The 18166-nt window shown below is 37.5% G+C and overlaps 1 protein-coding gene across 4 annotated transcripts in view; it reads left to right on the forward strand.

Moving 5' to 3' along the window:
- The window catches only part of LOC594802 (ATP-binding cassette sub-family A member 5), a 43033-nt gene that overhangs the window by 11759 nt on the left and 13108 nt on the right, over nt 1-18166 (forward strand). The window contains exons 7-22 of one of the 4 annotated variants that reach the window (XM_030998861.1): nt 1116-1312; nt 1832-1979; nt 2796-2985; nt 3606-3670; nt 4425-4711; nt 6218-6337; nt 6922-7060; nt 7854-7944; nt 8408-8547; nt 9237-9371; nt 11116-11127; nt 13707-13778; nt 14436-14629; nt 15523-15724; nt 16508-16641; nt 17422-17682. In XM_030998861.1, the coding sequence (XP_030854721.1) occupies nt 1116-1312; nt 1832-1979; nt 2796-2985; nt 3606-3670; nt 4425-4711; nt 6218-6337; nt 6922-7060; nt 7854-7944; nt 8408-8547; nt 9237-9371; nt 11116-11127; nt 13707-13778; nt 14436-14629; nt 15523-15724; nt 16508-16641; nt 17422-17682 (2387 nt within the window). Of the gene's footprint in view, nt 1-1115; nt 1313-1831; nt 1980-2795; nt 2986-3605; nt 3671-4424; nt 4712-6217; nt 6338-6921; nt 7061-7853; nt 7945-8407; nt 8548-9236; nt 9372-11115; nt 11128-12220; nt 12260-13706; nt 13779-14435; nt 14630-15522; nt 15725-16507; nt 16642-17421; nt 17683-18166 lie in introns of all 4 variants that reach the window. The other 3 variants (XM_030998856.1, XM_030998868.1, XM_030998871.1) reach the window with 3 other exon arrangements.

Genomic DNA, 18166 nt, shown 5'->3' on the forward strand with positions numbered 1-18166 from the left:
AAGACATAAAATGTTGATTCAAATCATTCATATTTTCTATTATCATGGGAGATTCTATGTTCTTGATGTGGAATTTATAAAAAGTCTAAAATACTTGAATTTCTGCTTTTGAATAAATTTCATTTTAAGGTTCCAATGGCTGTCCAAAATTTGTGAAACACCCCCCTGGAGCGGTTTGTTTGTGGCCGTTTATTACGTCATAGCTCAACGATCCTTAAAGTGACTCGTTAACATTGTTGAAGGTTGATGAAAAAAATGTAATTTTTGTATGAAATGCTAGTTATTATATTCTCAAACCACAAAGATGTTTATGGTTTTCTTTGAAGGCGTCACTGTGCAACACCCTCTACAGTGATTAACAGTAAATTCTCCCGACCATTTTGAATTTTCCCAACCACTTCTCCTTAAAAATAAGACATAAAACAGGCTTTTAAAAATCTTTCAACGCTTAAATGTCTGGAATGGTATATAGAGCCAATTCATTGCTGTGTGATGATTTACATTCACCTAAAATTTAGTTTTATAAATTTTTCACTCAAATTTTCAGATTATCTTTAATTGTACATCTAGCATTGAAGTCACTACCTTAGCACCATTTTCTCTCATCTGAACAATATTACCAAGTCCCTTTAAGTGAGTAGGGGGCTCTGTTACATAAAGCTGCTTTTCTTCACCTCCCTTGCCATTCATTTATTTTACATGTTGAAAGGATTATTTGTGACCCAGGGGTTTTGTGAGGCCATGTGACCATATGTTAACAAGGCTTTACAGTCTTTTTTTGAAAGGGGGTGTTTACCATTTGAAGGCTGTTCACATATGGCATATTACAGATCCTTACTAACCCACTATTTTAACTATCCTGATCTCAAATTACCAAGTTAATTTGCGTCTTCATCAGCTCGCAGTTGAATTAGCGAGATATTTGGTCGAGAAAATATCCAGAGAAATCCTGGTCTTGTTTCCAAAATATCCCCAAAATTGGGAAATAACGGGCTAATTTGCACCCATTTTGTGAAGTCACAATTCAAGCTTTGGGATAATATCCGAAGTCTGAATATAGAAGACTGGCCTATATTGTGCTTAACCACTTCTTTATCTTTATCCCTTTCCTTCAGTGGTGACGATGTCTTTCATGTTCTCGCCACTGTTCAAGAAGGCCACCACTGCGGGAGGCGCAGGTAGCTTCTTCATAATGCTCTTCGTGATTCCGTACATCCCTCTGGCCATCCTTGGCCCAGAGACGGTTCCTGCTTGGCTGCTCTGGATCCTCTGTCTCTTCTCTCCCACTGCTATCGCTTTCTTCATAGATAGGGTAAGCTGAGAAAGTGGTCTCCATAAACAGTTTAACGCTTTATATACCATATCAAAAATCTCCCTGTGCCCCATGGTATTTATCATGGAATAAATGTATCAAAGTCTTCAGGATCATTTAACTCCTGTCAAAAAACTTCTAAGGAGGACCTTCAAATTACCCAGTACGATAAAGGTATTATTTATCCTCCTAAGAGGTAATGACAGAATGTCTATTAGAATGTATTTTATGGGTAATTTGGTATTTTAACCCAAGTGTATCGAAGTGACTTAAAGCCTATCTGCACTAGTTTTGCAAGGAGGGATTAGACCTCCCTGCATGGTCACTAACGCGTGGTTATCTCATCAAATCACCTCTCAATTAACATAAGTGAAAGGGGACCATGGGGAATCAATGGTCACCGCTTAGGTATTGTTTGCTATATAGAGGGCGCAAGTAGGTATAAGTAGTGCAGTGGGGCTTTAAGGCATCTACTAATCTAACCTGTCTTAACATTGATCTTCCTATTTTCTTGCATAGTGTGTGCTGTTTGAGCAAATTAGCAATGGGGTCCAGTTTAGTAACCTTGGAGACGGCTACTTTCCTCCGTACGCTCCGCTTGTGATGATCTTTGTGGACATCATCCTGTACCTGCTCCTGGCAATCTACCTGGAAAATGTTGTCCCTGGTAAGACGTTACGCCTTGGTGACACCGCCAAGCTGACTCTAAATGGACTCTAAGCGGACTCTAAATGGACTCTAAATGGACTCTAAACAGACTCTAAACGGACTCTAAACAAACTCTAAATGGACTCTAAATGGACTCTAAACGGACTCTAAATGGACTCTAAACGTAATCTAAATGAACTGTAAATGGACTGTAAATGGACTCTAAACAGACTCTAAACGGACTCTAAACAGACTCTAAACAGACTCTAAACAGACTCTAAACAGACTCTAAACAGACTCTAAACAGACTCTAAACGGACTCTAAATGGACTCTAAATGGACTCTAAATGGACTCTAAATGGACTCTAAACAGGCTCTAAATGGACTCTAAAATGGACTCTAAACAGACTCTAAACAAACTCTAAACGGACTCTAAATGGACTCTAAATGGACTCTAAACCGACTCTAAACCGACTCTAAACCTTCTCTTAATCAACTATAAACAGACTCTAAACGGATTCTGAACAGACTGTAAATTGACTCTAAACAGACTCTAAAAACCAAATCTAAACGGACTCTAAATGTTCTCTCACTGACTTCAAACAGAGTCTAAACAAACTCTAAACGGACTCTATACAAATAAAGCAGACTCTAAACTGACTCTTCATCGACCAACTCTCGGCCATTTCATAGTTTTTTGTTTAAAAAAAAATATTATGCAAGTCCATGTTTAATGACCCTTACATTTCCAAGTGGTAATGAATTGAATTACTGAATTATGATCATAAGTTGCCATTAGAGTATAATTGAAATTTGAACTGATTCTTGACCATAGGAGCCTATGGCCAGAGCTTGTCTCCTGCGTTCTTCCTGAAACCTTCCTATTGGCGTGGCAGCAGTGACAAGGGTCCTAATGACCATACTGGACTTCTGCAGGATAATAACGGGAGTGAGCATACAGCTACCAATGATGACGCACTGGTCGAACCCGTGCCAGCAGCTATGAGAGGCAGAAATGGAATAAGGTATTATTACAATCTTTATTTGCTCTGCCAGTCACAATGTATTTGTTTGATATTGAGTGGGATAAACAGGTTATGTCCCACGATCTGATGGTGGGCTTATTTCACAAGTAGGCATGATGAGTGAAATGTTCTCGAAGCAAGTGGGTCATACCATTGTATCCCTTGAAAGAAAAGCCATTCAATATCACTATTATTAAACTCATCTTGCTGCTACCGATCAATTTTGAGATAAGTTTTTGAGTACTTGCAAATCCCTGATATGGAATTAATAACAAACTAATTTTGTAGATAAATACAGTAAGTATCCGGCCACTTTTTCCTATCCATTTATGAGATATACATGTATGAAGGAAAAAAGGTTAATGAGAGAAGATAATATCCTCTTTTAACACACTTCTTGATAATAATTCTGTTCAAAACTTGTTACCATTTTGTTTGATTTGTGTACAATCTAGATACAGGACAAGATGTGTCAAGATGACAAACTCAATTTTTTGAGGAGAATTCTCTTTTAATTCAATCTTTGATAGGTGCCTGCTCATGTACAACACTTATGATTTGTTTTCTTGTCGCAGATTATAAAACTTACATTCCTGTTTTGTTTTCTTCTTTTTCATAAGGATTCGCAACGTAAAGAAGATCTTCCGAGGAAAAGGTGGCAAACCAGATGTCAAAGCAGTGAATGGTGAGTCTGATTTCACGTAATCATATCTTCATCATTCTTATGAAATCTAGGTACCAGAGGCCTGTTTCGTAAAACGCGTTATCTATAACAACTGCTTTATTCTTATGACAATTTTGTTCTCAGCCAATCAGATGCCATGATTTCAGTAGCTTGTAACAGTAGCTGGTAACTTGTTATTGATATCAAGTTTTATGAAACAGGGCCCAGGTTCATTTAAAGCTTGTTTATGCCTCGGTAAGCCATGGAGGTTTACAGTGAGAGCTTTTTAAAAGCTTACTCAGAAGACTGACTACACAATTTTAGTATCATGTTAAGCTTCTGTGAATGTCCTTGGAATGTCTGTTGAATGTCAATGGGCCAGTTTACTAACATATCGTCGCTGTTTTCACGAAGTGACGGTAGTGAAAAAAAATTGCTTTCACTTTGCGTTACGATTTTCCTCGCTACCGTCACTTCGTGAAAACAGGGACGATATATTCAAATGTATGGATGTTCCTTTCCTGGGGACCTAGTGATGAGTGTTTCCATTAACCTGTTATCAATGAATGAACTACAATATTCGGAATCCAGTCTGTATATTTAACTTGTTGCTATGTAGGGCAAGCCTCAAGCATGCTGTCAGGTCATCAAGAACAACCTCTGTTTAAAAAGGATGCCTAAAATTTGAATATGTTTAAATAGTAAACCTGTCTAATGAATGTTCATTGAATGTCTATTGAATGTCTATTGAATGCCCATTGATCGTCCGTCCTAGGTATTTCTCTGGACATCTACGAGGGACAGATCACCTGTCTCCTGGGTCACAACGGGGCGGGTAAGTCCACCCTGATGAGCTGCTTGACCGGTATGCTCGGGGTCACTGAGGGTCAGGCCACAGCCTACGGAGCGGACATGTTTGACCCGGCCGGCGTGGAGAAGATCCGCAGCATGACCGGTGTGTGCCTCCAGGAGAACACTCTCCTGGATCTCCTCACCCCTGAAGAGCATCTCAAGTTCTACGCAGGACTCTCAGGGATCCCCAAGGCACAAATCCCAGACAAGGTGTGTAGAAGGTTCTAAAGACGCATGCTATGGCGACAGTCACTCCACTGTCAGTCTCCTGACTTACTTGACTTAAGTGCACAGGATGGAGTGTCCCCTTGCGCTGCTCCTACGGGCGGTCTGCCTCCATTCACTATTGTCCTGGGCTCGGTGTTGAGCAGCCTCCTGGCTTAATCCAGAGTCTTGGCGGGTTTGGTCTTTCCACCTCAGGGGAGAACCTCCTGGTGGCCGTGGAAATGTAAAGTCATTCTCCCACACCAGCCCTTTCCTAAACTTAAACCCCAAATGAATAACAACTTTAAAGGGATCGTTTACCAATGTTAAATCTGAGATGCACGGTCCTACATGTTACCAGTGTCTGTGTTATGGTGTCATATTGAAGCCCTAAAAAAATTGCGCTTCAAAATGATCAAGAAGTGCCTCACAAAAGTAAAAATCTTTGAGTGACCGGTTTTACCGTACTCATTTTCCCCAATAGACTGTAGTGTTATGAAAACCGTTTGGTGAAAGGGTTTTCATAATTTGTAATTCCAATCATTAATATCTTGATAATCAGACAGGTGATTGGCTTGTAAAAGTCATGGAGTTCCTGACTGACCTAAAGGTTTATAATTATCATTGCAACATGAGCTAAATCAAGGATTATTTCTAAAGGATCTAAGAAAAAGTTACCGGATCCCTTTAACCCTAACATCCAAATTGCTCCTAAAACCTAAAGGGGATGTTTCGGCAACCTTAAATATTGGATGTTTGACGAAAAAAAAGCCACAGCAATTATCGCTCAAGCACACATCATCTCACCCTGTCTAACATTCTTGTTTATGAAACACCATTTTGTAATTGAACAGATATACAGATGATTTTGTTTGATCCATCTACAGAACTACAGTTCTGTATATACCTCTGTGGGACTTATTGAATCCAACATAATGGAATGTATTTTTTGTGTGAAATATATTTCAAAGTGTCCTTCCTTCCTTCCTCCCTTATTTATGAGGTCAGGTTGTGTTTTATTTTACTTCATGTATTTAATGAACAAGGAACAAAGTATAGTTTTAGCTCTTTGCTATTATTGATTTCATTCAACCTTCTCAACTGGCTTTCTTCTGTTGACTACTGCACCTTCTTTCTCTGTTTGTGTTCTTACAAAACTCAGCCTCTTTCACTTGATTTAAACAAAATTCTTTTCTTTCTTCAATGTAATTCAAATCAATTTCGGTTTATTAATATCAAAATATACAATGTACAATGCAATAGTCCAAAGACCAATAATGCAATGTTTACATAAAATGTTCTTAAAAACAGGAATGATCATATACATTTACAATTAAAATGATAAAAAATAAAGTTATCATAATTGTTTATACCTCAAGCTACATACATATTTTGCTAAATGATAGTAGATAGATGAATAACTGTAAATGGAATTTATTTTACCACTGACTGTAAATACTCTTACATGCAGTGCTTAAATTTGCTATCCCTTTTACCCATTTCTGTGTGCAGGTGGAAGAGGCTCTGGATCAGATAGACCTCAAGAACCAGCGAGCGACCTTTGCCAAGGATCTTAGCGGAGGTCAGAAGCGAAAGCTCTGCGTCGGAATCGCCATCATCGGTAACCCCAAGGTCAGTCATCACGTTTGTTGTTTCTGACAGCTTTCAGATGCTCTTTTGTAGAATATATATGGTAGAGCTGGTTGGTTGTTTGGTCAGTAGTAGAATTTATCCATGGTCCAGGGGGGTGTTTCACAAAGATTCTAAGTCTAACCTAACTCTAAGTTAGACTTAGATATTTTGGAGAGCCATTTGTAGCCTTCAAATAAGATATATTCAAAAGCGAAAATTGAAGTGTTCAGACTTTTTTTTATAAATTCCACATCAAGAACATGAAATCTCCTTGATAATAAAAGATATGAATGATATGAATCAACATGTTATGCCTTTTAAAATAACTTTAACAAAATATTTTCATAGATGCCAACGGCTTTCCATAATTGTTAAGTCCAACTTAGAGATAAGTTCAACTTAGGATCTTTGTAAAACACCCCCAGGTCTGATGGTGTCCTCACTTTTTTGGTTCTTGAGTGAAGCCAGTAGCCCTGTTGAACTATCTGAAGTGACCATGGCAGGATGAAGTAGTTCATTATGGCAGCCACACTCCAATCTTTGTAATGATAATAATAATAATAATAATGTTTAATATTTGGCAGATCCTCTTTTTGGATGAGCCCAGCAGCGGAATGGACCCCTACTCTCGACGTAAGATGTGGTCTCTTCTGAAGAAACAGAGAGAAGGAAGGGTGACTCTCCTCACCACACACTTTATGGATGAAGCTGACATACTGGCAGGTAATAATAATAAAAATAACCTACGCTTCTATAGCGCATTTCATCTTCAGAGAAAGTATTAATGCACTTTGCAATATTTATAAAACAACAAAATTATAGACAACTACTAATTCATGAACTAAAGGGAATATCAGAATGAGAACAAGCTTAATCATAGCACTTCAACATCAAGGTAGGGAGAAATGAAGTGGAAAAGGAAGACGTGGAGAGAGTGAATATTCAAGGATGGAATAAGAATGGAAGATAGAAAAATATTAAAGATAATTATCAATGGAAAGCATATCAGAGAGAGAAAGAGAGAGAGAGAGAGAGAGAGAGAGAGAGAGAATAAAATGTGAAGTTTGGAAGAACGAGGAGGAAGAAAAACAGATAGAAGGGAGGAAGAGGATATGATAGAGGTTGGAGAGAAAGAGTGAAGAGGAGTAGAGAGAGAGAGAGAAATGGGGGTGGGGGGGGGGGGTGGAGACAGAAGGAAAGAAGGAAGATTGATGGTTCTCATCATGCAAATTTCATGGATAAAACTTGCAGTAAGGGAAATATGAAATAGAGATGAGACAAATAAAAATCATTAGAAATCAGAGACGAAAGAAAGAGTTCGTCAATTGAAGAAGAAAGTTACGTATGATTAGATTGAAGAGTTTTAGTATCCATGTTGGACTACTGAGCGCACAAATAATAATAATAATAATACATTACATTTATAATGCGCTTAAAACAAAATTTCTAAGCGCAAGAGAAAGAAGAATATATTAATTTAATCTACGTTTGACCTTTTTCTTATTATTCCTTGCAGATCGTAAAGCTATTATCTCAAAAGGGCAGTTGAAATGCTACGGTTCATCCTTGTTTCTGAAAAACAAATTTGGTGTCGGCTATCGTCTCGGGTAAGTTTGGATGGCCTATGTTTTCTTTTATTTTGTTTTGAGGCAGAAGATATGAAAAATGAACAAGATGGAGAAAAGAGTGAGAGTTATTTTTTGAAGAAAAGGAAAATGAGGAAGATGTAAAAGAGGAAGAAGATATACAGGATGAGGAGACATATCAAACAAAAGTTGCAGAAGAAGAAGAGATATAAAGGATGTTTAAAAAGATAGGAGGGCTAGTAAAAGCAAATCAATGATATTTTTAATGTAGGAAGAGATAGAGGAAGGGAGAAATAAAGAGAGAAAGAGAGTAAATGGAGAGGGGAGGTAAAGTTGGATAATTAAAAAAGAGAGTGGAAAAAGAAAAAGAAAGAAAACATACAATCAAATGGATAAAAAAAAAATGACTATAATTTATTCCTTAATGAAAGTCTTTAACATGAGTGGTGACCCTTTCTCCTCTATAACATTCACCCATACACAGCCTTGTGAAGGAGAGTAACTGTGATCAAGATAAGATAACCGATGTCATTCAGACACACATTCCCGAGGCCTCTATCACACGTTCTCATGGCATGGAACTGGCCTACAGCTTACCTCTCAAAGATGTCTCTTCCTTCTCTGGTAAGTTATGATCATGAGGGAAAGTCCCTGGGTATTTTGTATCAACACGCAGGCTGACAATTACCCGATTTAAATCGGTTTCCCGTTTTGTTTTTTTTTTTTACCGAATTTTTTCTTCTTCTCCCCCCCCCCCCACCCGATTTTACCACGATTTTGTCCTTATTTTCTCTATTCTTCACTATTTTTCCCCAGTTTTCTTAATCAAAAGGGCGGAATGTAGATGCCATTTTGGTTGAGGGGGGGGGGGGGAATTTTTAAATAATTTTTTTTAGTGCTCACTATCACCCCTGAACACGTTTGCCCCTGCGACAAATTGAGTAAATGCAGTTTGGAAGAAGGACCATAATCACTAGCAAAGGTCATTAAATGAAAGGAATATTTCACCATTCTGACACATCCAAAATTATTTACATGTGGGACAGTTTCTGTGTCTACCGTAAGTCCAACTTCTTCCGACATGAAGACTGGCAGACCGAAACTATCACATACGTAAATAATTTTGTATGAGTTGGAACTCTTTCCTAATTATTGAAACCATACTACTGAAATTATTTATCAAAATACTTAAACAATTTATGTTTGTTTACATAGATATTGATTAACTAATTTGAGATTGTAATTAATAAGATTTTGGTCCTAACACCTAAATTTTCAATAGTTTAAATTCATTATCCATCACCCACTGACAGGCATGTTCAAGAGCCTGGAGGAGAAGTCAGCAGATTCATCGTTGGGCGTCCAGAGCTACGGCGTTTCCATGACAACCCTGGAGGAAGTCTTCCTGAAGATCGGAGAGGAAGCTGAGATAGATGAGGCGGATGCAGGTAAGTTCTGTTTATTCCAGAGAAGGGGGTGGAGGGTGGATGGGGCCAATAGGGGGAGGGGCAGGAGCAGGGGCAGGGGCAGGGGGAGGGGCAGGGGCAGGGGGAGGGGCAGGAGGAGGGGCAGGAGGAGGGGCAGGAGGAGGGGCAGGGGCAAGGTTGAGGAGAAAGGGACAAGGTTAATTGGAATGGATGAGTCCTGAAGAGTGGAAAAGAAGCTGAGATAGGTGGAGGTAGTTAGTCTAATACAGAAAATGGGAAGAAAGATAGATGGGACATGGAGCAGGGCCAAAGGCAAGGTTGAAGAGAAGGAGGAGTTGAGAGAAAGGGAAATCAACAAAAGAAAAAAGAAATGCAGGAAAGTGATAGCCTTCCTAAAGATAAATGGAGGTAAATTCAGTCTATTTCAGAAAAAGGGAGGAGGATGGGTGGGGCATGGAGGGGGGGGGGGGTAGGGGAAAGGGTGAAGAGGAAAGGACAGGGTAAGATGGAATCTATAGTCTTTCTGAAGATTGGAGAAGAAGCTGAAATTGATAAAACAAACACAAAGTAACTCCGATCTGTTGTAGAGATGGGAAGTAGGGTGGAATATTGATAGGGGGGGGGATGGGCAAGGTATTAGGAGAAAGGAACATGAAAAAGTGGAATAGATGACAGCAATAGAGGATCTATAGAAGATGCTCACCATTATCAAATTTCCCTTGCATTTATTGGATTTAGGTGACATCCCAAACACCCCATTTTGTTCTTACTTCCACCTAAATTAGCCTTGGAGTGCCAGCTAAAAATTCATATCAAAGACTTGATGTAAGACCTTTTTTTTGTTTACATTTCTCTTTACGACACGCATGTAAACTGCACTAGGCCAATCTTTATTGCCATTCTGTATGCTTCAAATTGACAGGAATGTATTTAAGTGGCGTGGCAATGCGAACTTTTGAATTGTCTGTTTAGACACAGAAGGGCTCTTACTCGTCATTTTAACGTAGTTAATGCTTGTCTAGCTCTAGTCAGATGATATGCAAACATAAACAAAACCTTATTCTATTCTCGTCTGTAGTGTCATGAACAGTCAGTTGATGCTGAGAAAACCAAAATAAACTTGAAATTTAAGAATGCTATAGCATGCATATGGAATGCTTCATTTTGTGATGCGAGAATTTTGAGAGTATTAGCTTTTGGGTACCTTTCCCCTTATTATTAATGATGGAATTATTTCTCTTTTCTGTTCTTGCATTTGGTCAATAAGCATGACCAAATACATGTACATGTTCGTTTTCATGAAATTTGTCATGATTATAATTGTGTCGATTTCATTTAAAAAAAACATATTTCACATTTGTATATTTCATGCTGTCAGCTAAAAGCCAGAAAGGGGTTTACTCACATCATTTTCCATACTTTGTGACTTTCTGGCTGTCAGGGAAAAATCCAAATAGTGGAAACAGATTGCCATGATAAAACAACTGCAAATGTGCTATATCATTCTGGGCCCAATTGCCGTATCTGCCTCGGGGGGGGGGGGGGGGGCATATCTATAGCAGCTGCTAAAGAAATCAACAAGAAATTTATCGTTTTAATGAAACCTACTTTTGAAAGAAAATAAGTGTGTTCCTGTGGTGCAACTATTAAATAAAAAATCATCCATCATGCTTCCAATTCATCATTAACACATAAAAAATCTTCAGAATCTCTCATGTTTTGTTATAAATTTTGTTTTTTATTTTATAATTCATGCAACGAGCAGCCAAAAAGCAAGGTAATGGAAGCAAACATGGTAACAAAATAAATTTGCATTGCATAATAATGTACCTAATGTAACTAATGGTTTAGTTTTAAAGCACTTTAATATAAAACATTTTTAATAACTCAATATAACCCCATACACTGGGCACTCTCCTTTTTTTCCCATACAAAAATAGAAATATGTTTGGGTTCCAGAAACCAGTGCTTGAAGGTGTAGAAATTGCATTTATTTTAGATGCTCTGTGCTTTTCCACCTCTTAATGTACCTCTACTTGTCAACAAATTACAACCGCAAACATGTAGAAATTATACTGCACACTAATTCTGACTTATGACAAATTTTACTATACCAATCACCAAAAACATGTCACTATACTTTAATTTGAAAATGTGAGCTTTAAATTATTACTTCTACATAGAGATACTGCTGTTTGGGTTCACTCTCACAAGAAATTAAAAATGACTTGTTGGGTAGACTAGTTGACACATGTGTACACACTTGCATAGAACAGGAGCCTAGCTATTTATGCTTTCCTTTATTTTATTCACATTATAGTGTAGCTAAACCTATTGAAAGCTAAATGTTAATGGTTTATTTTATATAATCTAGTTTATACAGATTACTTTAAGTTGATTGGTACACTGTAAAATCTTTTCGGGGGTTTTATTCAATTTCTTAATAGGCATTAATTACTCTCGACATGATGGTGTTTTGTTTGATTATAGTATCTAGACTCTCAAAAAGTTTTTAGTTTGTATCCCAGTCCCTCTGCATGTGCATATATCAAGTTTGTTCTTCTCAGTGCATGTTACAGTCTGCAAGATTGTCAAATTTGGATGTAATTTTTGCCTGTCTAAAGCAATCCCCATGTGTGCGACAATTCATATTTTTTTGCATGGTTAAAAGCATACATTTGTTTGTTTTTGTTTCTTGATGAAATATCTGTCCAAGATTATTTTGAAAGCATGTTTCTTTTATTTGGCCTGTGAAACAAATACAATCCACATTCTTATGATTAATTACCAAGTAAAATAGTCTTAAAATTGTTCTTCCTCTATGATGAAAGTCGTTTGTGACTTTGGCCATTTTTTGTTCTCATGTGCAGTTTTTGAACATACCTCGAAAACAAAGAAAAACCAAATTGGTAAATTATGATTTAAACGCACCGCACAATGTTGATTAACCTTTCCCACTGTGTTTTTGTTCTGAGTGTTTTACATTTAGCTCATTGGATTTGTGCACATTTCAACACCATTTTCACAAGTTTGAAAAATGACCAATTTCATATGGAGAGTGATAAGAGTATTATTGTCAATACCATGATTAATTTTATTATGAATTTATTATTATTATTTTTGTTGATATCACTGTTGTTATTTTTATTATTTCGATTATTATTGTTATTATTATTATTATTATTATATTATTTTAACAAATTAATTATTATACCTATATTATCTTAATAGTCCCCTTCCAGTTGTAGAAGTACAAAAACAGCACTAACATCTTGATCATGTTAATGACACAATAATTTTGTCTCCAGGGGAGCAAATATACTGCTGTATATCTAATGTTGTGCATGTTGCAAGGTACACGGTTTGTTGATATCCCATTGAAACATGTATGTTGAAGTTAACATATGTTTGAATGTAATGTCGGTGACCTTTTATTTGCAACTGTCTCTCAAAGGAGCTAGGTTAGAAGGCAGTAAGGCACTGAGTAATTTCCAGTTGGGTCTTTAGGGCTGGTTGTAGTGTTTAGTAAACACTAACACCAGCCCTATACATCGAAATGGAAATCAGCTGGTGTTAAGTCTGTGTGGCTTTTACGTGGTGTTTACGGTGGTGTTAAGCTGTCAATATTTATATCGGTATTGGGCTCTTAATTTCATCAGCAAATTGTTAGCTCTATTTAAGAGCTCTTGACTGCTCTAAACACTAACACTAACACCCAACTTGAAATCACTCAGTGTGTAGTGGGATGTCCTTATAGTGATAGAAATATTGAAAACAACTCTAATGATTGTAATGATAAATTTTAGATCAGTTTCGTTTGATGAAAACAACTACTGTTACTTTTTCATCATGGTTCAATGTTTGTTGTTTTTTAGTTTTGTATTTACCATGTGTGCTATTGCCTATTTTTGTTTAATTTACTTTTATTTCATTGATGTGCTTTTTTGATTTTTTGTTTTCTTCATATTTTGCCAATATGACACTGCATGTGATGTTTTGTCTAGAAGATAAATAACGGGAGAGAGAGAGAGAGCAAGCGAGAGAGAGAGAGAGAGAGAGAGAGAGAGAGACAAAGAGAGAGACAAAGAGAGAAAGAGAGAGGAGAAGGAGAATAAAGCAGTTTGGAGCTTTTGATGGCATGTTTATTCATGTATAACTCGTCTTATTTTCAAAAGTATGAAAGCAGCATGATAACTAAAATGTTTGCTTTATGGTCTTGTTTATCATGTCTGCAGAAGGATTTCATAGTTTAAACTGTGAATTTTATTTTCTTCCATTCAAATTATTATTTTTTAAATTGCAACCAGCAACCTTTTTGTTTCTAACGCTGCAAATTCTCATTTCATCTCTCATAAGCTATCGAAGCCACCCAAATCAATCTATCAACACCATCTAACGGAACCTCTGGCCCTGGACCAACCCCCGATGGTAAAAAATCCTCAAAATATTTGTTGTTATTATCCACTCATACTCCCTTTTCTTATTAACTTATTTGCTTTTCGCCAGATCCTGCCTACAATATTAGCACACTATTTATTTGTTCTATTTTTTTTAAATGTATAATTCAGAAGAATGGAGTGATTATTTACTTGATTGGTACTAAACTAAACCAAAGAATTACAAAACTTTTGGTCATCCTTGCTCTAACATTGCTGTATGCATGGCTTCTGCTAAGAATCGTTATTTGTCAACATTGTGCTTAAAAAAAATGCTGAAAAATGATATTTCATGCTTATGCTGTATTTTTTGCAGATTTATAAATAAAGGTTTATAAACAAATCGTTGTCATTACAACCTGAGTATTTCATGCATTTTGCTGTATTTTTTGCCATTATATGCTTGAACGCTAGTTACCTTGGCAGATTTGTTAAACATGTACGTCAGATTCTGGCTTGCCCGCACACAATGTATGCACTTTCTCCACTCCCTGGGGAGCATTCCAACAAGAGCTACTAGGCTCAAATTGCTAAGCATACCACATTGGCTTTCGCATCCTACCAGGTACCCATGTAGCAATTGGGTAGAGAGTGGCAAATGTAGATTAATGGTCATTACATTTCTATAATTGTTCTTTGTGTTGTGCAGTCCCACCAAGTGCAGTATCTGGCATGACCATGGAAGACTCTGGATCTGGAGCCGGTGCCTCTGTAACGGTCAACATGGAGCAGTCCCCTCTAGACTCCACCATCATGGCTACTCAACCCATCATGGTGCAACACAACGAACAGCTCAAGAGTCTGATCCGCATCGAGGCAGTCCGCGCTGCCAGGAACCCCGCAGTAAGTCACGCCTGTCCTTTACATTTATTGACTTCCGTGCAAGGTGAAATGTGTTATTACCTGAATAAGCCAAGTTTTCAAATGAATAACCAGGAGGGTGTTTTACACAGAATAAGATGGACTTTATTAAAGTTGGACTTAAATATGGCAGGCTGTTTGCTCTCACCATTTACTGCCATTGGTCTCCCAAGGGTGATCACACAAATGTACAGAATTTACATTTTTTGATAATTCATTATTTAAGGAAAAAGTATGATCTAAAGATCCTAATGGTGAGAGCAAACAGTGGCATGAATGACCTGCCATAGTTAAGTCCAACTTTAAGTCGATCTTAATCTTTGTGAAACACTCCCCTGTACTGAAGTATTTCTTGTATCTATGACCATACCCTGCCCCCTGTTCCTCTCACAGACGTATCCTCTGCTCCTTAAAAACCCAGTTAGAATAAAGTAAAGTAAAGTGTAGTAGTTGAGTGGTTTAAGCACTTGACTCGAAATTCAAAGGTTGTGGTTCCATCCCCGACATGGCACTACTGTCTTTTGGCAAGGCATTAATCTTCATTTGCCACACTTGACCCAGGTGAGGTAAATCGGTACCTGGCAGGTATTAATTCCTTGAAATGCTAGAACGCTGTAATGGCAGCTAGGCTAAAGCCGGGGTAATAATAGTAATAGTGCGCCTAGGAATAGAATTTCTAGATAGGTGGTGCTATATAAATGCCTGTTTTTTATCATTATTATTATTACTATAGTTATCTTTGTATTTGAATTTATTGACTTTCATGTATGGTAGAGTATGTTAATTAAATGAATAATAAAAAAAAAAATTCAAAAAAATAACCTGTACTGAAAATAGTCCATGACCACACTCTGTCTCCTGTATCTCCCCCACAGACATACGTCTGTCGACTGATCCTACCCATAATACTGATGATTGTGGGTGGTGTCTTGTCACTCGTCATCACCTTCGGTGGAGATGGACCGAGCGACGCCCCTGCCCCCCTCGTCTTCACCCCATCCATGTATTTCTCGGCTCCAGGGGCAAGTATGGATGAAAAGTCAACCGATCTGCTCTACCATAATTCACTGCCAAATGGTAGGTTTGCAATGTTTGCAATGTTGGCAAACAAATATATATTTATTTAGTATTATTTCAACGGGGTAGCCCCATCATTACTTGAAATACTGTTATACTTGGGGGCCTGTATAAACAACAATACAGAAGAAATAGATGTACATAATCATTATACTTTTTACAGGAAATTTTAGACAAAATAAACAAGAAATGAAATCAACATGACCTTCAGAGTAACCATAAAGACCGGACTCACCATTTTTGTTGACAATTACTGCTGCTTTCACTACCAATATTGTTAAGTTGCATTTTTGGTGCGTTTTGGGCAGTAAATAAATATATCAACAACTATACATGAATTATTACATGTTTATATATCCAGAAAACATTAATAAATAACAGAAATTAATTTGAGGGCAATTCTTTCAGTATCTTCCAAATTACTACAATGATAACGATAACAATAAGTACAGTGATACATTCGTAGCTGGATTCCGAGGATGAACACAACAATATTGATATAATGATCACAGGAATAATTCCAACGCAATAGCTGTGCATCCATCTGATTAAACATGTTCATTTCACTTCTTACATGATTTTGTAATAGTTCTTTTACAACTTTCATATTAAACCATTTAATAATTTGTAAAAAAAAAGGTGAAGAAATATCTTTTGGACGTCGGTGGACTGTCTGTGATAAAATTGGTAGTTTAATGGCTTTATCAGCATACGGGAGAAGAAAAACCACCTCATTACATGTGTTGTACAGACCGATTAATATCAATATATCATTTTTTGCAGGTCAAAATATAGCTGACCTAGTGGCAGAGTTTGACAATCTGAACATTGAATCAAATGCTACTGCCGACTTAAACGCCCTCTATGACTATCGACCCCACAATGGTGCCTTCGATGTCATGGATCTTGGAACGACCGTGAGTAATTCAAGAATCGTTTGAAATTACATTAGATTCAAAGATCGTTGTATTTTATATGTGCTAACAAATAAAGCTATTAATCTTGTAACCATTTTAATTTCTATGCAATCAGTTTCTAATACTAATGGATAAACTCAATTTCCCAACTCTACACCAAATTATATATTATTATAAGATGATGACGTAGATCCTAATCAAATGATTGGTTGAGAGCGTACACATGACCAGGCATTTATTTTGCCTAACACGTAATTTTGATTAATGACCAGTCATTATCAAATGCTTATGACCGGTCAAACATCATTTTATAACATCATTTTATAAAACAAATAAAACATAATCTTACAAAACAAATAATACACATCATTTTGTTCGGGCATTAGTAAAATTACCCACACTCTGTACCTTCAAAAACAGTCCAAACACCCTCGGCCATCGACTTGGGCGTGTTAGACTGTTCCAAAGGTACCCTGTGTGTAATTCTTACTAATGCCCTCACTGCTGTGTATTATTTGTATACTATATGCTCTGGCAACAATTTCGGTCAGTTTTTTATACAAATGGAAAACCGAACTTCAGCTCTAGATCAAATACGATACATTTATGTTACTGATTACCCTAACACTAAACATACAACATGTAAGTTAAAAGCCAACCTTGACCCTTGTCATTTACCTATTTCTTGGAGAAAACACATCCTAGGGTATATGTCGCTGGAGCAATGTCACCGTAACAATGTCACTGTAACAGATCATCTTTCTCTCCTAACAACTTCAGGGCTCCGCAAGCCAGTTCACTGCGTACTACAATGACACAGCCCTGCACTCGCTCCCTGTGGTGCTCAGCATCATGTCCAGTGCCCTTCTCAATCTCTATGGCAACGCATCGGTCATCACAGCCGCCAGCCATCCCTTCCCCAAGCCGGCCGGCACACCGGAGTACACCTTCACCAGCGGCATCCTCTTCGTCTACATCTTTGGCTTAGGAGCCGCCTGGAGTCTCATGGGATTCCCCATTGACAGGGTCAAGGAAAGAGAGGTAAAGAATTCATCATCATCATCATCATCATCATCATCATCATCATCATCATCATCATCATCATCATCCTCATCATCATCATCATCACCATCGTCATCATCCTCATCATCATCCTCATCATCATCACCATCATTATCATCACCATCATTATCATCACCACCATCATCATCATCATCACCATCATCAAAATCATCATCAAAATATCATCATCATCACCACCACCACCACCATCACCATCATCATCCTGTGGGTCCCCCCATGGGGGGTCGGGTCACCTTATGACTGCTCTTTAGTTCCAAATCAATTTCTCTACTGGTTTCCTTAATACAATCTATCCACCTTTTCCTGGGCCTTCCTTTTTTTGCCTTCCTTTCTTTCTGCTGCCCATCTAATCAGTTCATTTTCATCTCTCCTCTTCACATGTCCATACCATCTTAGTCCAATCTCTCTAATCTTCTCCCTTATACCTGTCACTTAAACATCC

The sequence above is a fragment of the Strongylocentrotus purpuratus genome, unplaced genomic scaffold (genome assembly GCF_000002235.5).
Source record: "Strongylocentrotus purpuratus isolate Spur 01 unplaced genomic scaffold, Spur_5.0 spur5_contig_861, whole genome shotgun sequence".
Lineage (NCBI taxonomy): Eukaryota > Metazoa > Echinodermata > Echinoidea > Camarodonta > Strongylocentrotidae > Strongylocentrotus > Strongylocentrotus purpuratus.